At 40.9% G+C, this 17877-nt stretch overlaps 1 protein-coding gene across 2 annotated transcripts in view; it reads left to right on the top strand.

Annotated features, from left to right (window-relative positions):
• Window positions 1–17877, top strand: part of TPH2 (tryptophan hydroxylase 2) — a 111668-nt gene that overhangs the window by 64831 nt on the left and 28960 nt on the right. For both annotated transcript variants that reach the window (XM_081248855.1, XM_081248854.1), the window contains one exon: window positions 9774–9900. In XM_081248855.1, coding sequence (XP_081104981.1) covers window positions 9774–9900 — 127 coding nt within the window. The remainder of the gene's footprint in view (window positions 1–9773; window positions 9901–17877) is intronic.

The following is a 17877-nucleotide window of genomic DNA, read 5'->3' as shown; positions in this document are numbered from 1 at the left end:
TTTTAAAAAATGTTTTAATGAAAACATTTAAGAATATGCCTCCTGTTTTGTTTTTCAGATGTTGTGCTTAATATACTAGTAACAGAAATACCCTTTGCACAGCATAGCATAAGCTTATTCAGTCAGGGAGTTTCGGATTCAGGGCGGCATTGGGATGATTGATGATTCAGTACAGACTGATGCGGGTCTGTCTTCTGCTCTTTCCTCCTGTGTCACTTTTCAAATCAGAGAGCAAACTTTCACCACTAGGAAAAAAGTCATGCCACCATTAACTCGTATTTCAGTGCTTACTGCCATAATGCAACTAAATGCATCTGTGTTGAGGAAAATATTTCTTGTCATAGTTGGACACTTTAGGGGCAATTAATGTTATTATTTTTTTTTTTTGCGGTACGCGGGCCTCTCACTGTTGTGGCCTCTCCCGTTGTGGAGCACAGGCTCTGGACACACAGGCTCAGCAGCCATGGCTCACGGGCCCAGCCGCTCCACGGCACGTGGGATCCTCCCGGACCGGGGCACGAACCCGTGTGCCCTGCATCGGCAGGCGGACTCTCAATGACTGCGCCACCAGGGAAGCCCTAATGTTATTTTTAAATATAACTTTTAAAGTTTAAAAAAGGTTTTACAGTCAGGTGATTTTTCTTATCATTGCTGCTGTGTCCCACTTTTACAAGAAAAATAAAAGTGAATTATTTCTAACTTTAGTTTTCATCTATTTCTAAGCCAAGCAAGTGAATTTTATGCTTAGCCCTTGCTTATTAGAACAGAACCCTCTCTAAAACTGGCAGATGTCATTCATTTCCTTTTCCTGTGGCTCAGTCAATAGTCCTGACATTATCTGTTAAATAACAATACCAGCAGGTGAAGACACAGGCTTTCAAATTTATAAGAAACATTGACTGCCCCTCTCTTGATTGAAGAGATGCTTTTTACTAGGTCTGTAGTGAGAGGGAAGATAGGACCTTTCCTTCTGCAGCTTTCCCTCCTTGCTGCCATCTGAGGGATTCTGGGTCTGTGAACTTGTCTGATTTAAGCACTAACCGTGATGGGTGTTTTTAATATTGGGCCTTGCTGAAGTCACATCTGGGCAAGGTCTTACTGAAGAGCCAGGAAGATAAGCCAGAGCTTTATAGAGTTTAACCTTCATTCCTATGAGCTCTGGTTTAGCTTAAACTCGCTTTTTCCCACAGATCACCCTCATCCCTGCCAAGCGCAGTGCCAAGCTTCCTGCCCAGCCAACTGGCTTCCTCCATGGTTCTATCATCATTTTGCTGTTCAGGAGAGCAGAGCGGCATTGTACCAGCGATTCTCAGAACACGGCATGTTCTCGGAAAGCTGATCCCATCTGGCCTCCCTTTCCTGAGTTTTAACCCGGAGCTCACACTCCAAGCTTAGCAGCCGTTGTCTCCCTCGGGAGAAACTTGGTTTGGGCTACACCCAGGGTCAGTTAAGACGTTAGAGGCCCTAAGCCGAGTATATTTTCACCCCTTCCATTCTCCAACATAGATAAGTTCAACAACAACAGCAGCAGAAGCAATAATAATATTTTTTTTTTACTACTAATAGCCAACGTGTATATATCAATATGTGCAGGTACTATTTTAAGTATTGTATGTGGATGAACTCAATAATCACAACAGTCCTCTGACTTGTGAGTTACTATTATTATTCTGAATTTATGGATGAGGAAATTGAGACACAGAAAGTTTAATGAACTTGCTCAAGGTCACACAGCTGGTAAATAGGGGAGTCAGGATTTGAACTCAGGGAATAGTGCCAGCATCTTTTGGATTAACCACTCTTCTATATTAAAAAGTAACACTATAGAGGAAAACTCAAAACTTGTATATGTGCTGAAGTTGAAGAGCTTCTTTCTTGATTTTCCAATTATAAATTTTATGTAAGACAGTTGAGAGTGACGCTTTCTTTCTTTAATTTGGTGGCCCTGCTTTGCCAGAACCCTAAGTACTGGATGTGCTTATTGGATGGTCTAGTGCTGTGCTGTCCCATCCAGTGTTCGGTCCAACTACCAGGCGTTGTCAGAAGCCTGCTCTCTCCTTTGATCTTCACAGGGCCACCGTTAGTCTGCCCCTTTATCAAGAGGAGGCATCTTTTATTTCACTGGGAAAAAGAAGGGGAAAGTGCCTCGCTACAGAGCAGTGATGCATCCTTCTGTCTGCATCCTCAGGCAGAAGGCCCTATGGACCGCATGCCCAAACTCCTGGCCCCACTATCAGCTCTCAGTGTGACTGTTGGTAAGCCACTTAACCTCCCTGTGTGAGGGCTGATGAAATAATGCTTTGATCTTTGCAGAGAAAAAGGCTTTATATAAATACCAAATAGGTCTACTCTTCCTTGCCACCTCTTAAATTCATGTGGAGGCTGAGGTGCCTTGTAACATTCCAGAGCATCCTTAATTACAAGAACAACGTTCCTAGACCTGGACTCCCAAGTTTTCAATCATAATACTGTGTCTAGTTTTATGAGGTGCCTCAAAGCAAAAATAACCCCTAGGACTTTTTATGGGAGCCTTTTGTCTCCAAAGCTCCAAGCACTCTTAACAATAGACATTCTATAAAAACCCCTGCACACAACCCTATACATTATTTAAAACCTGTGCATTTTGAAACCACATTTGTACCTAAGTGCCTGCTAGAGCCCTGTTGTTCTCTTAGGCTGTTAATGGTAGTGACTTGGATACAGCTTTCAGCTTGTGTATGTATATATTTTAGCAGACTCAAAGCAGGTTCCCTTTTTTCCCACCGCTCCACCCTCGCCAAGGTTTGCCTTCCTTGTGTGGTGCCTGGAGCCCAAAATTAGCACTCATAAGCATCCACATCTGAGTCACAATTCATAGTCCCTCAGTGCCATGTCATCAGGGAGAAGCTCACTTGGGTACTTACAGGTGTGGAAGACGGAGGTGACCTGGGAAAAAAATTATTTTAGGAATATTTGCTTTTTAAAATTGCAAGTTCAGAAGAAATTCAAAGTGACTGAGTTTTAGGCAAGGAAGAGGTAACCACTGGCTGTACCTCTTCACCATCATGTGAGAATTATATCTATTGACAGGTAGAGAAGCCACCACAGGAGAGAAGGAAAAATGTCCTCTCTGACATTTCCCACATGTGCTCTGTTCTGCTGACGTCATTCCACTCATGGCTACGAGGTAGGCAGGATTGTCAGCATTTTACAGATGGCAGTTCCAAAGATCAATGAAGTCAGGTCATTTCCCTATGGACACACAACTAGAAAATACCAAAACCAAGAACTAGTCCAAGCCCTTATGCTACACTGGAAATTAGGAAAGCTATGCTTGGGATTCATTTAGATTTACCTCTATATGGTACAGTAGAGCCCCACCATCTCTGTTTGATTCTGTTGAGTTCAGAAAGCAGTTACTGAACATCTATTATGTGCCAGGCTTTCCTAAGCACCAGAAACCCAGAGATGAACATGGCATGACCTGTGTCCTGGAGAAACTTACTGCTGCTTATTTAAGTGATAAGATATCTTCCAAATGGGCAAAACCTACTGAAGTACAATAGACTTAGGTGTAAGTATAATTTAATGTGTAATAATACCTAACTTGTTGGCAATTTATGTTTCTAATGCATTATCTTACAACATTGTTTAAGAACTCCATGAGATAAGGACCCTTATAATCTCCAGTTTACAGATGAAAAAACAATACATCTGTGCTGTCCAATATGGTAGAGATGTGACTATTTAAATTTATTAAGTAAAATGAAATAAAACCATAAATTTAGTTCCTCAGTAGTGCTGGTCACATTTAAGATGTTCAGTAATCACCTGAACCAAGTGGCTTTACCATATTGGACGATGCAGATACAGAATATTTCCATCACTACAGGAAGCCCTATTGCACATCACTGCTCGAAGTAACTTGCCTACACAGGAATGTGCAACATGGACTTAGGGCTGACTCCTGACTGTATACAGTTCTTATAACCCTTACGTTATATTACCTCCTTAATACCTAGTGAAAATTTGGGGAGGGGGAGCACACAGGGAAAGAGTTTAAAAATCTCTTATTTATTCAAGAGATAAGAAATATCTGAGATGATGGGGAGCTGGAGACCTATGGACAGTTTCCCTTGAAGCCCTTTTGTGGTACTTGTAAGAACTGGAAACTATTTCTTTCACTAGCTCAGGAAAGTTAGTACTTGCTGTTTGCTCTTTTATGGAACCATGAGGTAACTTTTGCTAAGGGTTATTCTAGGATTGTGTCTTATTTACTTTTAAGTCTCAGTTCCTAACATAGCACTTGGTATATAATAGGTACACAAAAATACTTCTTGAACTAAATTCCAAAATAAAAAATAAGTGTAACATCTTCTGCTGGTCTTAATAGAGCTGTACTGAAGAAGAGTAACATTAATGGCCTTCCTTATGATTCCTAGGGGAAAAAAAGGAAAGAAGATTTCCACCAGGGCAATATCCAGGTGCTTGGCTTCATAAAAAGAGGGCCACATATGTATTTATCTATAACCTGACAGGGACATAAGGTGGAGTGATCATCAGAACTGCCTAAAATCTTATCGACCAGATTTTACAGTATGCTATTTTAAATCTAAAGAAACTCTGTATATGGCTCTAAAACAAGCACTGAAAACAATTGCCTCAGTACCAAATTAATTCCTGTTATTATCTCCTCAGTGAAGTGAAAACAAACCAAGTCACCCCCTTTTCAATGCGTCCCAGTGTGTTATCCCAGATTACTTGCACTTGCCCACCAAAGGTTGCGTGAAAGCTGAAAAAATACCCTATTTTGGCTTCCAGGTCCTCCTCCAGCTTCTTTTCATCAGTGCAACCTCCACCCCCCATCCCCCAACCCCATCTTCCTTTTCCTCTCTTCATGATTTAGCTAAAGTGTTGGCTTCCGTGTTATTTAGAACAAACAAAACCTATAGCAATAGGGTTTCAAAGACAGGTGTGAAAGGATGGGAAGCCAATGCTGCATGCCCACTCACTGCTTCTTAAAAGCTTTAATTTACAGCCAAAATAAAAAGTTGTTCAATGCGGAGGAGTCAGCTTTGAAAGCTGATAAGAGGAGAAGAATGCCAGACCCATTTTGAATTTGAACTTAACAACTAGGACCCTTCTTTTCCCAGCAGCAAAGTGATTGCAGCTTCCTTAGAATGATTTAAGAATTCCCTGGAGGCATTTTGCCCCAGTCCCTTTGTAAGCTTTAAAATCCTCCTAACAGGGCTTATCAGAGAAGATTCCAATTTAGAGCAGCAAAAAGTTTAGTGGCTGATATCAACTCTAGCTTTTCTTTTTCTTTCTTTCTTTCTTTTTTTTTTTTTTTTCCAAAAGGAGACATGATGTTTTACAGTGTTAACAGTTTTGAAAGGTCCTACATTTCCAGTGAACAGAGTGCTTCTGTGAAAAGGGCTCTGAGAAGCATTATTCAGGCGAAAAATGCATCAAAGGGATGTGAGTTAAAAAGAGAAAAGTTTGCCGAAGTGGATGGAGATTGGAGGCAGCATGTGCTGACAGGTGCAATTATAGCCAAATAATTGCATCTTTTAAGAGAGATCTGGTGAGATAAGGCAGTAGTTGTGGACTCATATCGGAAACCTGTTCATAATTAGATATTCAGGGTTCCAGCTGTGGATGAAACACCAGCATAGGGATCTGAACTACTTTACAGGCAGAACATAATAACTATTGCACTTTGTGAAGCGGTGTGAGACAGCATGACATCAGTCCCACGGAAATTAATTGATACAAAGTTTGGAGACGAGGCTCAGGCTTCTCCTGCAGATTCCCAACAGTCTGGAATCTCTTTCAGCCCCTGAAAGCTAGTCAACCCAGCTTCCAAGTCCTTTGGTCTCAAAGAAACTAAAAAAAATGTCAACTTTTCAAAGTTAATTAATTGCTTTAATTAGCAACATTAAACATCTTTCTTTGTTGTCTGAAGAGTTTCCAGGCACTTCAGTTTCCTTTGTCTATACCACGTGTCTTAGCCAAAGACACTGGGATGAGAACACTCCAGTGTTTATTTCTGAGAATGTTCCACCAAAGTCATAAACGATAATAACGTTACTTATGGTCTTGAAATATAGGTGCTTGAGCCTTGACTCAGTGAGAAGTGGGGTTCCTGTAGGAACTGCATCTCTACTTGCTCAGAGATCTGAACAGCAGTTCCTTCTTAGGGTCTCTACGACCCTAGCCCTAGAGACTAGGGTACCTTCTACCCTAAGAAGGTACAAACTAGAGCAATCATTTCTACTTAGAACAGGGCAAAGGCATCCCGAGCATTCCATTAGTAATTCTGTTAGACTTCTTGCTTCAGGCTTTCATTCTTAATGAAGCAATATAACTTATTCTGATGTGTTGTATGATTTTTTTCTTTCAAATTTATAATTTCTCTTCTATGTATGGTTGGATTACCTTGTAATGCTATTAAAGGTTCTTAAGTTGGCTGCGGGTTATAGGTTTCTGATAATTACACCTTAACTTAAATTTCAGGTGATAGCTCCTTTTCTACCACAAAGAATTGACTCAGAGTCTTTGGATCTCTCGTATTTTCCTTCTTCTTTCCTTTTTAACTGCCAACTTTTCACTTTCCCTTCTACCTATAAGCCTTTGGACTCCATTGGTACTTAGGCAGGTAGAAGACTGTCTTCTTCAAGTATTTAACAAGCTCAAAAGTAAACCCAGTTTTGCAACAAGAATCCACCACTGTAACCATGACCTATCCCATTCTCACATTGGGAAGCACCCAGCACTGTGCCTGGCCCATCGGAAGCATTCAATACATGTTGGCCACAATAGTTGTTCTTTTAGCTACTGTTTAATTTATTTATTCATACCATGAGCTAATACTCACCATCTTTAGTATTTCCCTGGAGTTTGACATCTGGTCTAATTTTGAAAATATTGTTGTCATATTTTCTGCCTGGTTCAGTTAGGGGTGTTTTAGTATTTACATCATAAGCTACAGTGGGGGTACTCCGATTTATCCATGGTGGGCCCCTCAATTCCAACATTGGTGCAGACTGCACGACCTTTAAAAAAGTGAGCACAGGAGTGAGTCTACAGGGTCCACTCTCAGCGTAGAAGTATGCTGAATCAAACACCTTTAACTGATCTCTGAGTCAAGTGCGTGTGGAGGAGTAACTTGCTACCTAGTGAGCTTTCCTTACCACCTTTCATTGTTCCTCAGTATGTATGTATGTTTGTATGATGTAATTTTAGTGGCATTAAATTTGGGCAGCTCAAAATTACATAATCACATTTAGCTTTAGTTTTAAGTACTAGTTGCTTGAAGCCTGTTCAGGGTGTTCCGAGCATCGTCTGTTACGACAGGAGATCTCCACCCTGCCTGTGTCTTATGATCACCCTGTGAGCTTTTAAAACAATATAGCTGCTCAGGCCTGTCCCAGAGAGTCTGACTGCATTGCTCTTATGTAGCACCCAGTCATTGGTATTTTTAAAAAGGCTCCCCGGGTAATCTGGAGGGTTGAGGACTGAGTGGCAGGAAAAGAGACTTAGGACACACTGGCTACATTTTTACCTGTGCTAACCAGCTTGGTTAAACGTTCCCCACAACTGAAGCTGTGCCCCGCCCAGCCCTTCTCGTTTACTCCACCTTGTAAGTTAATAGAACAGAAGGAGCACAGCTTTGAGTCAGAGGAATTTGATTTCAAATCTTGTCTCTGTCTCTTATTAACAGTGTGTCCTTGGAAAAAAAAATGCTTAAATTTACTGAATGTTAGTTTCCCCATTTATCAAATGGGAATAATAAGACTTCTTTGTAAGTGAAGATGAAATTACTAATAGGATATGAAAACATTTAGCCCAGTACCCAGCACATAATAAGAGCTCAGGATATGTTAGCTTTCTTTTTTAATAGATTTATTTATTTATTTATTTATTTATTTATTTATTTTTGGCTGCGTTGGGTCTTCATTGCTGTGCACGGGTTTTCTCTAGTTGCAGCGAGCAGTGGCTTCTCTTGTTGCGGAGCACGGGCTCTATGCACGCAGGCTTCAGTAGCTGTGGCTCGAAGGCTCTAGAGTGCAGGCTCAGTAGTTGTGGAGCACGGGCTTAGTTGCTCCGTGGCACATGGGATCTTCCTGGACCAGGGCTTGAACCCATGTCCCCTGCATTAGCAGGCGGATTCTTAACCACTGCGCCACCAGGGAAGGCAGTATGTTAGCTTTCTATTTTTCCTCCTTCTGTCTTTAATTTCTTCATAAGTAAAATGAGGGGCTCTGATAACATTTAAATTCTCCTTATGCCCTAAAATCCAATGAGTCTGATTCACCACCTTAAGGAGTATGACTGGAGAGTAAACACCACATATGCTCTTCCACAAATTCAATTTCTATACAAAAAGGAGGCTGTTGGCACACAGTTGATAGAGAATGAATCTGGAGTTTCTTTCAGTATCATGTCCACGTATTCTCATTTGGCTGCTTTTTCAACCTGATGTGTCTGGGAAGGGGCTGGCCAGGGTTGGGCATGTGGTTTGAGCTGTGGGAACAGAACTTTTTGACCAAGTAATGCCATATGTCTTATGTTGGTACCCATCGTCTGCCCTTGACCACCATTCCCTTGCTTCAGCCTCATGACCATCCAACTTAACTTTATACTTGTGATATTGGTGGTAGTACCTGGCATTTATGTTATAGTATCTATTTGAAGTGATACACTTACGAGGAGCCCAGGTGAAATTAGGAAACATCTTTCAGTTACTACCTGGCTCATTAGTTTTTGTCAAGAAAATAAAATATTGTTGCCTGCTGATTCATTTCCAGAGAGTCATATATTCCAGGATAGCTTGGTATCAGGAAATGGTTTGTGATTCATGGCAATGACACAGGAAGGCATCCGCCTTGCTTCATTGTGACACATACCTGCCTTTGCCTGGTCTCTGGCTCCAAGTGGAAGCACAGGCAAATGAGAGAGGATGTAAACTTCTATTATTGCCTAGTTCAGGCTAGTCAAAGCAGGGGACTTGGAGGGTCTTCCAGTGTGAAGGCTCAAAAGAGTTGCTTGTGTTATAGACGGATAAACGGTCCACGGGAAAAGACATCTGTTGATGACAATAGGATCTTCTGCTGTTTCCCAGTGCCCTGCAAAGTGTAACGTGGGATGCAGTGTAACTTAAGGGTTGAGAGCAAGAGTTTAGAAATCATGATAAGCTGGATTCAAGTTTTGGCTTTATCACTATCTGTAGCAAGAATCGGCAAACTTTTTCAGTAAAGGTCCAGCTAGTAAATGTTTTAGGCTTTGTGGGCCATATGGTCTCAGTCACAACTACTCAACTCTGCCGTTTTAGGCAAAAGGAGCCATAGACAATACATTAATGAATGGGCATGGCTGTGTTCCAATAAAACTTTATTTACAGAAACAGGCAGTAGGCCAGATTTGACCTGCAGCTGTAGTTTGCACACCCCTGGTCTATAGAATGTTGCACCAATAAGTTACTTTAATTCAAGTTTCTCTTGAGTATTCAAAGAGACAGTGCATGTAATAAAATACTTAACACATGTTTGGCATATGATACGCTCTTGAAAGTAGTAGTCACTATTATTTTGTTAACATATCGTATATCATATAATTTAAGATGCCATGGTTGTAAGATGTATCTGGATTTCAGAGTTGATAAAAAATCTTAGGATTGGTGAAATTTGGTAACATTAATTACAGTAGCAAGGTTATAATTAGAATTTTAGGTCTTGTTCTGCCAGTGATAGCTTAACTTGTCTAACATTTCTCTGTGATGTTTTTCTTTTCAGAGACACATGTCACGAACTCCTGGGACATGTCCCTCTACTTGCGGATCCTAAGTTTGCTCAGTTTTCACAAGAAATAGGCCTGGCATCTCTGGGAGCATCAGATGAAGACGTTCAGAAACTAGCCACAGTGAGTTCATTTTCAACCTAAAAACCCATTCTGTTTATGTCCATTCGTAAGGTAAAGAAAGTTTTAGAGTTACTGACTATGAGTGATAAGGCAAACACTCTGGAGAGGGCATGGTGTCTTTACTTTTCCCCATGTGTGTTCCTTTGAAGCACAATGTGTTCTTGGCCTATTAACTGTCAAAATCTTTGTACTTTATCCTTCTCATTCAGGGATTGGCTAGATTGTAAATATTTGAGGTTTACATGTCATGAGGTCTCTGTCATAACTACTTAGCTCAGCCAGTGTGGTGTAAAAGCAGCCACAGACAGTACATAAATGAATAAGTGTGGCTGTGTTCTGATAAAACTTTATTTATTAAAGCTGGCGGTGGGCCAGATTTGGCCTGTGTGCTGCAATTTGCCAACTCATGTTCTAGTTCAGTGTTTATTTCCTAGAAACATTTGTAATACTGAAAATTATGCATTTATGGTAAAGTAGAGGTTGTACTTGGGATTATTTCTGATTAGTCAATATGGGTTTGGGCAGACAGAATTTGAGGCAGCAATAAGCAGCTCATGCTAAACAATTATTATAAGTGCAAAACCAGAAAAAGATTTTTTTTTTTTTTTTTTTTTTGCGGTACGCGGGCCTCTCACTGTTGTGGCCTCTCCCGTCGCGGAGCACAGGCTCCGGACACGCAGGCTCAGCAGCCATGGCTCACGGGCCCAGCCGCTCGGCGGCATGTGGGATCTTCCCGGACCGGGGCACGAACCCATGTCCTCTGCATCGGCAGGCGGACTCTCAACCACTGCGCCACCAGGGAAGCCCCAGAAAAAGATTTAATAGATACTATGGTCTCAGCAAGGTTCTTCTCAAAACAATCGGTATGAGAGGAAAGGTGTAATGTTGACGGCTACCTTTAAGCTGCTGAAGAGCCAGCTCTAGCAAGCTCATATGCTTCATCCTAGCCCCATTTCAAGGAACCCCGAGTAAGAAAGAGCAGGTTTAGCAAACTCACTTACCTACAGGGTCCAGTCTGTTAGCCTCAATGAGCAAAGGTACTAGAGGAAGAAAATACAGGATCCTAAATTGTGTGTATTTGACACAGACACACATTGATGGCGTATTAGGCATGTAGGAATATTCTTCACTCCCACCAAGAAACAAGTGTTCTCCTAGATTTCTTAAGATGCAAAGCCCTTTCAGTATACCTTTTGTTTCCTAATTTTGATAGACATACAGGAACTGAGAAGTATTTTTCTACTAAAAGAGAAATAGCAGTGCAGAAGCCATGCTGTTGGCGTCAGTGTGGGGATGAGTAGGGTTGAGTGGGGACTGAGGTGAACTCAGGAGAGCATCCCTCTTCTACAGCAGGAGCCTGCCAGATGGGAATGTGGGCCTTTGTGTGGCTGGATCTCCAAAATTTTGAGAGAGGCTGGAAATCTAGATTTCTAAGCGAAATTTAATGATTTTTCAATGTTGGCTCTTAAAAAGAAATCTACCATTACAAGCTGAGGAAAATATATTTGTAGACTGAATTAGGAGCTAGGCTTCCAATTTGTAACCTCTACTCTAGGGATTGTATCTCACATATATTGGCTATCTATTACTGTGTAACAAGTAATTCCAAAATTTAGTGGCTTAAAACAATAAACATTTATTATCTCATAGTTTCTGTGTTCGGAGATTTGGGAGCAGCTTAGCTGAGTGGTTTTGCCTTAGGGACTTTCCTGTGGTTGGTGTTAAGATGTGGGCTGAGCCCGTAGATGTCTTCAGATTTGGGAAAGTTCTCCCAAGATGACTCAGTCATGTGGCTGTTGGCAACAGGCTTCCTTCAGAAGAGAGAGAGAGAGAGAGACAGGGACAGAGAGAAAGAAAGAAAGAAAGAGAAAGAGAAGGAAAGAGACAGACAGACAGAGATAGTTACTGAGGGAGGAAGTTGTAATGCCTTTTGTGGCTTGATCATATGCTGATCACATCAGCCACATTTTATTCATTAGAAGGGACTCACTCCAGCCCATACTCTAGGGGAGGAGGATTCATCTCCACTGTTTGGAGAAAGGAGCATCAAATTATTTGTAGATGTATTTTAAAAGCACCACAACATAAATCCTGTTTTTGGGGGTTTTTTTTGTGTGTGGTATGCGGGCCTCTCACTGTTATGGCCTCTCCCGTTGTGGAGCACAGGCTATAGACGCACAGGCTCAGTGGCCATGGCTCACAGGGCCAGCCACTCCGCGGCATGTGGGATCTTCCCGGACTGGGGCACGAACCCGTGTCCCCTCCATCAGCAGGCAGACTCTCAACCACTGCACCACCAGGGAAGCCCCTGACGGTTGCTTTTAAGGACTGATGTGGGGTCTACCTGGATAATTCAAAGGTATCCATTCAAAGTCTATGTCTGCAAAGGTGACATATTCACAAGTTCTGGAGATTAAGACATGGATATCTTTGGGGGACCATTATTGTTTCTATTTTTACACTTGCAAGATAAAACTAATAATTGAACCTTGAAACCTGTTTTACTAGGGCCAGTGACTTTGGAGGATGAGTAAGTTTTCTTTTGGAATTTATATTCTTAAGCATGGTTCCAACACCCTTGGCCATGGATTGCCTTAGCCCCAGTAGCCAAAAACACTTCCATCTCTTCGAGATCATTAGATCATCAATCTTGTTTCTCTCACTTTCTTTTGTCCTCTTTTTCAATTGTTCTTTGCCTAGAATGTACCTGCTTTTCTGTAGAAGCCAGTTCAAGTCAACAGATATTCTTTAAGTGGCTAAAGAATCCTAGGTACCATGAGGTAGGAATAGGGAAAAGACAAAGAAGTTGTACTTACTTCAAAGAACTCATGATCTAGTACACAAAAATACAGAAAACCCAGAGTCAGTGTTAACTTTTATTTACATACATAAGCAGATATGTAGGAGAAGTGGATTTAAGGTCAGTCTTCTAAGTGTGTGTGAATTCTGAGTTCATTGTTGGAGACTGGGGCTCAGAATTGGGCAGGGACCAGCAGAGAGGTTCTTCTCTGTATAGAAATAATTGGTGACAGGTTAGGGAGGATCAAGGGTCTCCCAAGGGAGCCAACATGTCTGGAACCTCATAGTGGCTTTGACTTTAAGTCTTTTGAAAGTTTATACTAAAGAGAGTATAAACTTTCAAAAGACTGAAAAGATTTTGAGTCTCTTCTAAATGCAGTGGAGAAGTTCGGGCTAGGGATGGTGCCTCACCAAGGTCTTGCCTGATCTACTCATTTCTCTTTTCCTGATGTTGCATGTTGCCCCTACCTCAGCTCTCTTTGATTTCCTGTCTCTCACAAGCCTTGCAGGTCCAATATTTTCCAATGTTATAGACTGCTCACTTACTTGGAAAAGCGTTTTGCAGACCAAGGAGAAATTTGGAAAGCTTCTTCCATGTGATGAGGAGAATATGGAGGAAGATGGGCTCAGTGTGAGGAAGCTAGGGAGGTTTTTCTCTGAAATGATACTGTAACTGCCATTGACTTCTAGAACCACGTCCCAGTCCTCAGTTAAAAACAAAGTGAACAGAAAACTGCTGGAAGTTGGTTTTGAAAGAAAACACAGATTCCAGCCAGGCAGTTTCACAGTAAACCCAGGAATAAATAACCTACTGGATGGCATGCATATTAAAGACTGTCAAGCCATAGACTAAAGCCAGAAGACCAATTTAAGGACCCCATTGCAAGGACTAAGAGATTAAGAGATAAGCCCTCACTGGGAGGGGTAAAAAGTCCAATGGTAGGGGAAGCGTGGTGGTTAGCAAGGCCTCTTGGCTGTCCAGATGAGAAATGGAGATATTATTAGCTGATTTCCTTGGAGTTGTGTTCATTAAGTCCCCTGAAAAAGTACTAGAATAAAATGAGAGATGAGATGCACCAAAGGAGAAAAATCCATAGAGAGGACAAATGGAAAACCACAGAAATCACTATTTATGCAGAACAATGAGATAGCCCATATTATTCCTTTATTCTAGGTGAGATTTATATTGTTAATGACTCTGTTTGTATAGTGCCTGCTTTTCCTTGTTTAGTGAATTTAAGCACTTATGAAAAAGAGAGTCATGCCTGGTGAAAGTAGACACTTAATAACTTTCTGTGATGTGCTGTCAGCCAATCCATCTAAGGCAGAAAACAGCCTCCCCTAAACATCATGGGCGCCGCCAAACTCTTGTTTTGTTCAAAGCTGCTTCTGAACTTCTGGGTCTGATTTCAGAGGGACTAGGTGATTGCCTATACCTACTGCCTCTTCTTGCTATATTTCTGCATGATATTTATTTTGACATTTTAATAATGCTCATTTTTGAGAATGAAGCTATCTCTGCTGTTTTATGTGGGTATGGTGTCTACTCCCTGAGAACCGTTTAAATGAAACTCTTTTGTATCTGAAGAAATTGATGATGATGCTTGGTAACTGTATGTGAAATGCATTGTTATACATGTAAATAATTTGCCCTCTGGTGGATAATGGATAAGGCCGCTGGATTTGGCAGCTGCACCCTTTTCATACTCATCATAGCTGTCCAGGGTCTGTGCATGATAGATATGCAAAAAGATGCCCCAAAAGGGTTGCATAGCGTGTGCTGTAATTTTCGGACCAGCCATTTCCCACTGTAGTACTGGTTTACATGGATTTAATAGATTAGTGTCTTCTTTAAGGACGGTGATCGTAAGTGCCTTCAGGGGCCAGACAGGTAGCCAGTATGTGTGAAATAGCCTGATAGAAGATAGCAAGGAGTACTGGAGCCTGTGGAGAACTAGAGAATACACATTACATTACACCTAAAGGCCTTCAAATTCAAAAGTGAAAATAAAACAAAATGTTCTTTGGCTGCAAATCATGTTTGCAGGCTGAACCAGAATTCTAGGCCCTCAGTTGCCAGCCCTTGTATTTAAAGTTAGATTATACATTATACTATACCATGCTGAGTGACCAGCCCATGCTAGATTCATCTTTATATCATATTGGAGGTTCTCAATTACTGCTTACTGGATAACTGACTATTTTTCCCAAGAAAGGACGGCTATTACCATCTTCATTAGAAATAAGTATCTTATTGCTATTGAGAGGTGACTGGTTTTGAATTACAACTTTAAACAGTCACAAGCATGACTGTCATACATGTATGCTGAACATGTGTCAAAGATTTATTTAACTCAGTCATGAGGGAAAAGCAAGATGGTAAATGCAGCTCCAAGAAGAATTTGAGAGACAGACCATCTAGTCACTGGAAGAAAGAATCCTGGAACAAGGTGCAAAATGTTTTATGTTCTACAGGGCAAAGAACTGTAACCTTGAAGTTGTCTTTTCTACCAGGCAGAAATCATTTGCATGTCTAGTGGACAAAAATAACTTGCAATTTATCAGTCTTCATAAAATTAACAGCATCTGGGCCTCAATCAATATAAATAGGAAGTCAGACAAAGGGTATATTCCCTAGACCAGTGTTTTTCAGATGGTAATGTGTATAAAATAACCTAGGGATCTTGTTACGAGTCAGATTCTGGCCAAGTAGGTCTGGAATGGGGCCTGAGAGCTGGCATTTCTGATAAGATCCCAGGTAATGCTGATGCTCCTCATTCAAGAGAAGCGGGTGACCGTTACACAGGTGCACCTGTTAGACAATGCTTGAGTATGTCTTTCAAAAGGCATGTGGTAAGCTTTTAGCTTTATTTCCATATTCAATACTTTTGCTAAAAACTAAGCTAATAGGGTATTGCTAGATAAATATTGTGCGGTGTGACATGAGTTTATTTAGGACTTATTCTGGGCCTGAAAATGGACCCTTGTATCTCTGAGTGCCATGTCACTGCTTCCATTTTGTGTGTCTGCTCTCACACTCTCCTGCCACCTGCTGTTTTGCCATATGACTTATATCATTCAATTTTACAGGAATGCACAAACGGAAACTTGCTGATCAGGTAAATTTAGGAACTAGTCCTAGAAAATTATTGATTTATCTTTCCCCAAATGTTAGGAAATGTAAAGGGACTCCTTTCACCAAACACTGTGTGCCATCCTATGATGCAGATGGCTTCAATTCAGTCTATTCACTTCTCACATCATAAAGGCATTTGAAACAGACAACGCTGTGCATCATTTGTTGGAGAAAGCAATCAGTAGGAATACACCACAGATGTTTCCCAAGCAGAATAAATCGGCCTATGGCCCATTTGGAATTTTCCCTCTACAGAGAGTTTTAGGTTATCCATTCAGTTCTGTCAATCCCAAAACATGTTTACCTTCACTTCCTGATGAAGGGCTTCTGTCACTGGGTCTTGGTAAAGCTGATGAGCAAAGCGTCTTGGCCAAGGGTAATGAAGGAGTAACCAGAATGTGTTACCAGAACATTAGTCTCATGAAATGTTACTATGAGTTCTATGCCAGAAGGGATCAATGGGCAAATATATTTGGGAAAAACTGGGTTAAGTGAAGTAAACAGCTTTGTTTTCAAAGTATAGGATTTTCAGGCCCTTTAATAAGATAATGTGCAGAGCGAATCATATAAGTGATAAAAATTTTATTTTTACAAACTGACCATGTTCCCTCCATTTTAAGATGCCATTAAATTAATTTAATAGTTTTTTTTAAAGGGGAAAAAGATTCAACTAGCAAAATTTTTTGACATTGTTTGTGAGAAGCTCCATTTTAGAAATGTTAAAATGTGAACTTGAAAATTAAGAAAGTACGTTATATGGTCGCCGAAGTCTCTTTTTATGGAAGACATATCCCAAGCTATTAATATTCCAAGGAGCACAGTTTAAGAGATACGAGTCTAGAATGTTTTTTAAGAGGGTGAAATTCACTGTGAGCAGAGACCTGATCACCAGCTAATTTTTTTGAGGAAAGGGCTGTCAAAAAATTAGTAATATAGGGTTCTGTTTGTACTTTATCAAAGCAAATAATTTATTAGTTCCAAGTAAAAAGTTTGCTTTGTTTGGGGTTTTTGATGGCCATGAATAAAGTGTGTTTGAATTTCCAGGTATAACCAGGACTTTTTTCATGCTGAGAGCAGTAATGAAATATACAGTCAGCCTTAAACTAACAATTGACTATAATTCACATTAGAAGTATAATTGTAAAGGTAACCTTAGTTTATGAATTCCTAATTAATGTTTTCCTGTCTGTGGAGGACCTTAGCTTGTTTCCCAGTCTCTCATGACCTTGCCTACCTGGCTGGGAGTGGGGAACTTTTGGCTTTTAAAAGACTTATGCCCAGCTCTACTTCTTTCTGAAGATGGATGACATTAAAAATGACCATTTTAGGGCTTCCCTGGTGGCGCAGTGGTTGAGAGTCCGCCTGCCGATGCAGGGGACATGGGTTCATGCCCCGGTCCAGGAAGATCCCACATGCTGCGGAGCGGCTGGGCCCGTGAGCCATGGCCGCTGAGCCTGCGCGTCCGGAGCCTGTGCTCCGCGACGGGAGAGGCCGCAACAGTGAGAGGCCCGCGTACCGCAACAAAAAAAAAAAAAAAAAAAAAAAGACCATTTTAGTATCTCTACAGAAAGCTCAAAATGAGCCCCAGGCTTATTTATTCCATGTAAAGTCTTTGAACTAGTTCAGCTATTTGAATCATTTGATACAAAGCTGACAAAAAGCTGGAAGGAATGCACTTTTATACATTCTTAATTGAGATGTTTGGGTGGATGGTGAGTTTGTGTGTTGTTTGCAAGAGTAACTTAATTAAAAGTTAATAATATCTATTCCAACTCATCACTTTCACTTTTATGTCTTCTGTGCATATAGAAAAGTGGTCTTGCCTTGCAAGGAGCGCTGTATTTCTTTAACTAGCCCCTTAGAACTTCACTTGTGTCCTTTGTCATTGTTTTCACTACCCCCTCCCTTGGTCTTTTTCTACCTGAGTGCTCCAAGGCCACACTTCCTTCTGACTATACTGTCTTTTGAGATCTTTGATATTGGAACTAAGGGTATTTTGCTCTAGCTGTATGTTTCACTTACAATATTCATCGTTGACATTA

Source organism: Mesoplodon bidens (assembly GCF_964165515.1).
Source record: "Mesoplodon bidens genome assembly, chromosome: 11".
In the NCBI taxonomy this organism is placed as follows: Eukaryota; Metazoa; Chordata; class Mammalia; order Artiodactyla; family Ziphiidae; genus Mesoplodon; species Mesoplodon bidens.
This window is presented reverse-complemented; position numbering and strand designations above follow the sequence as displayed.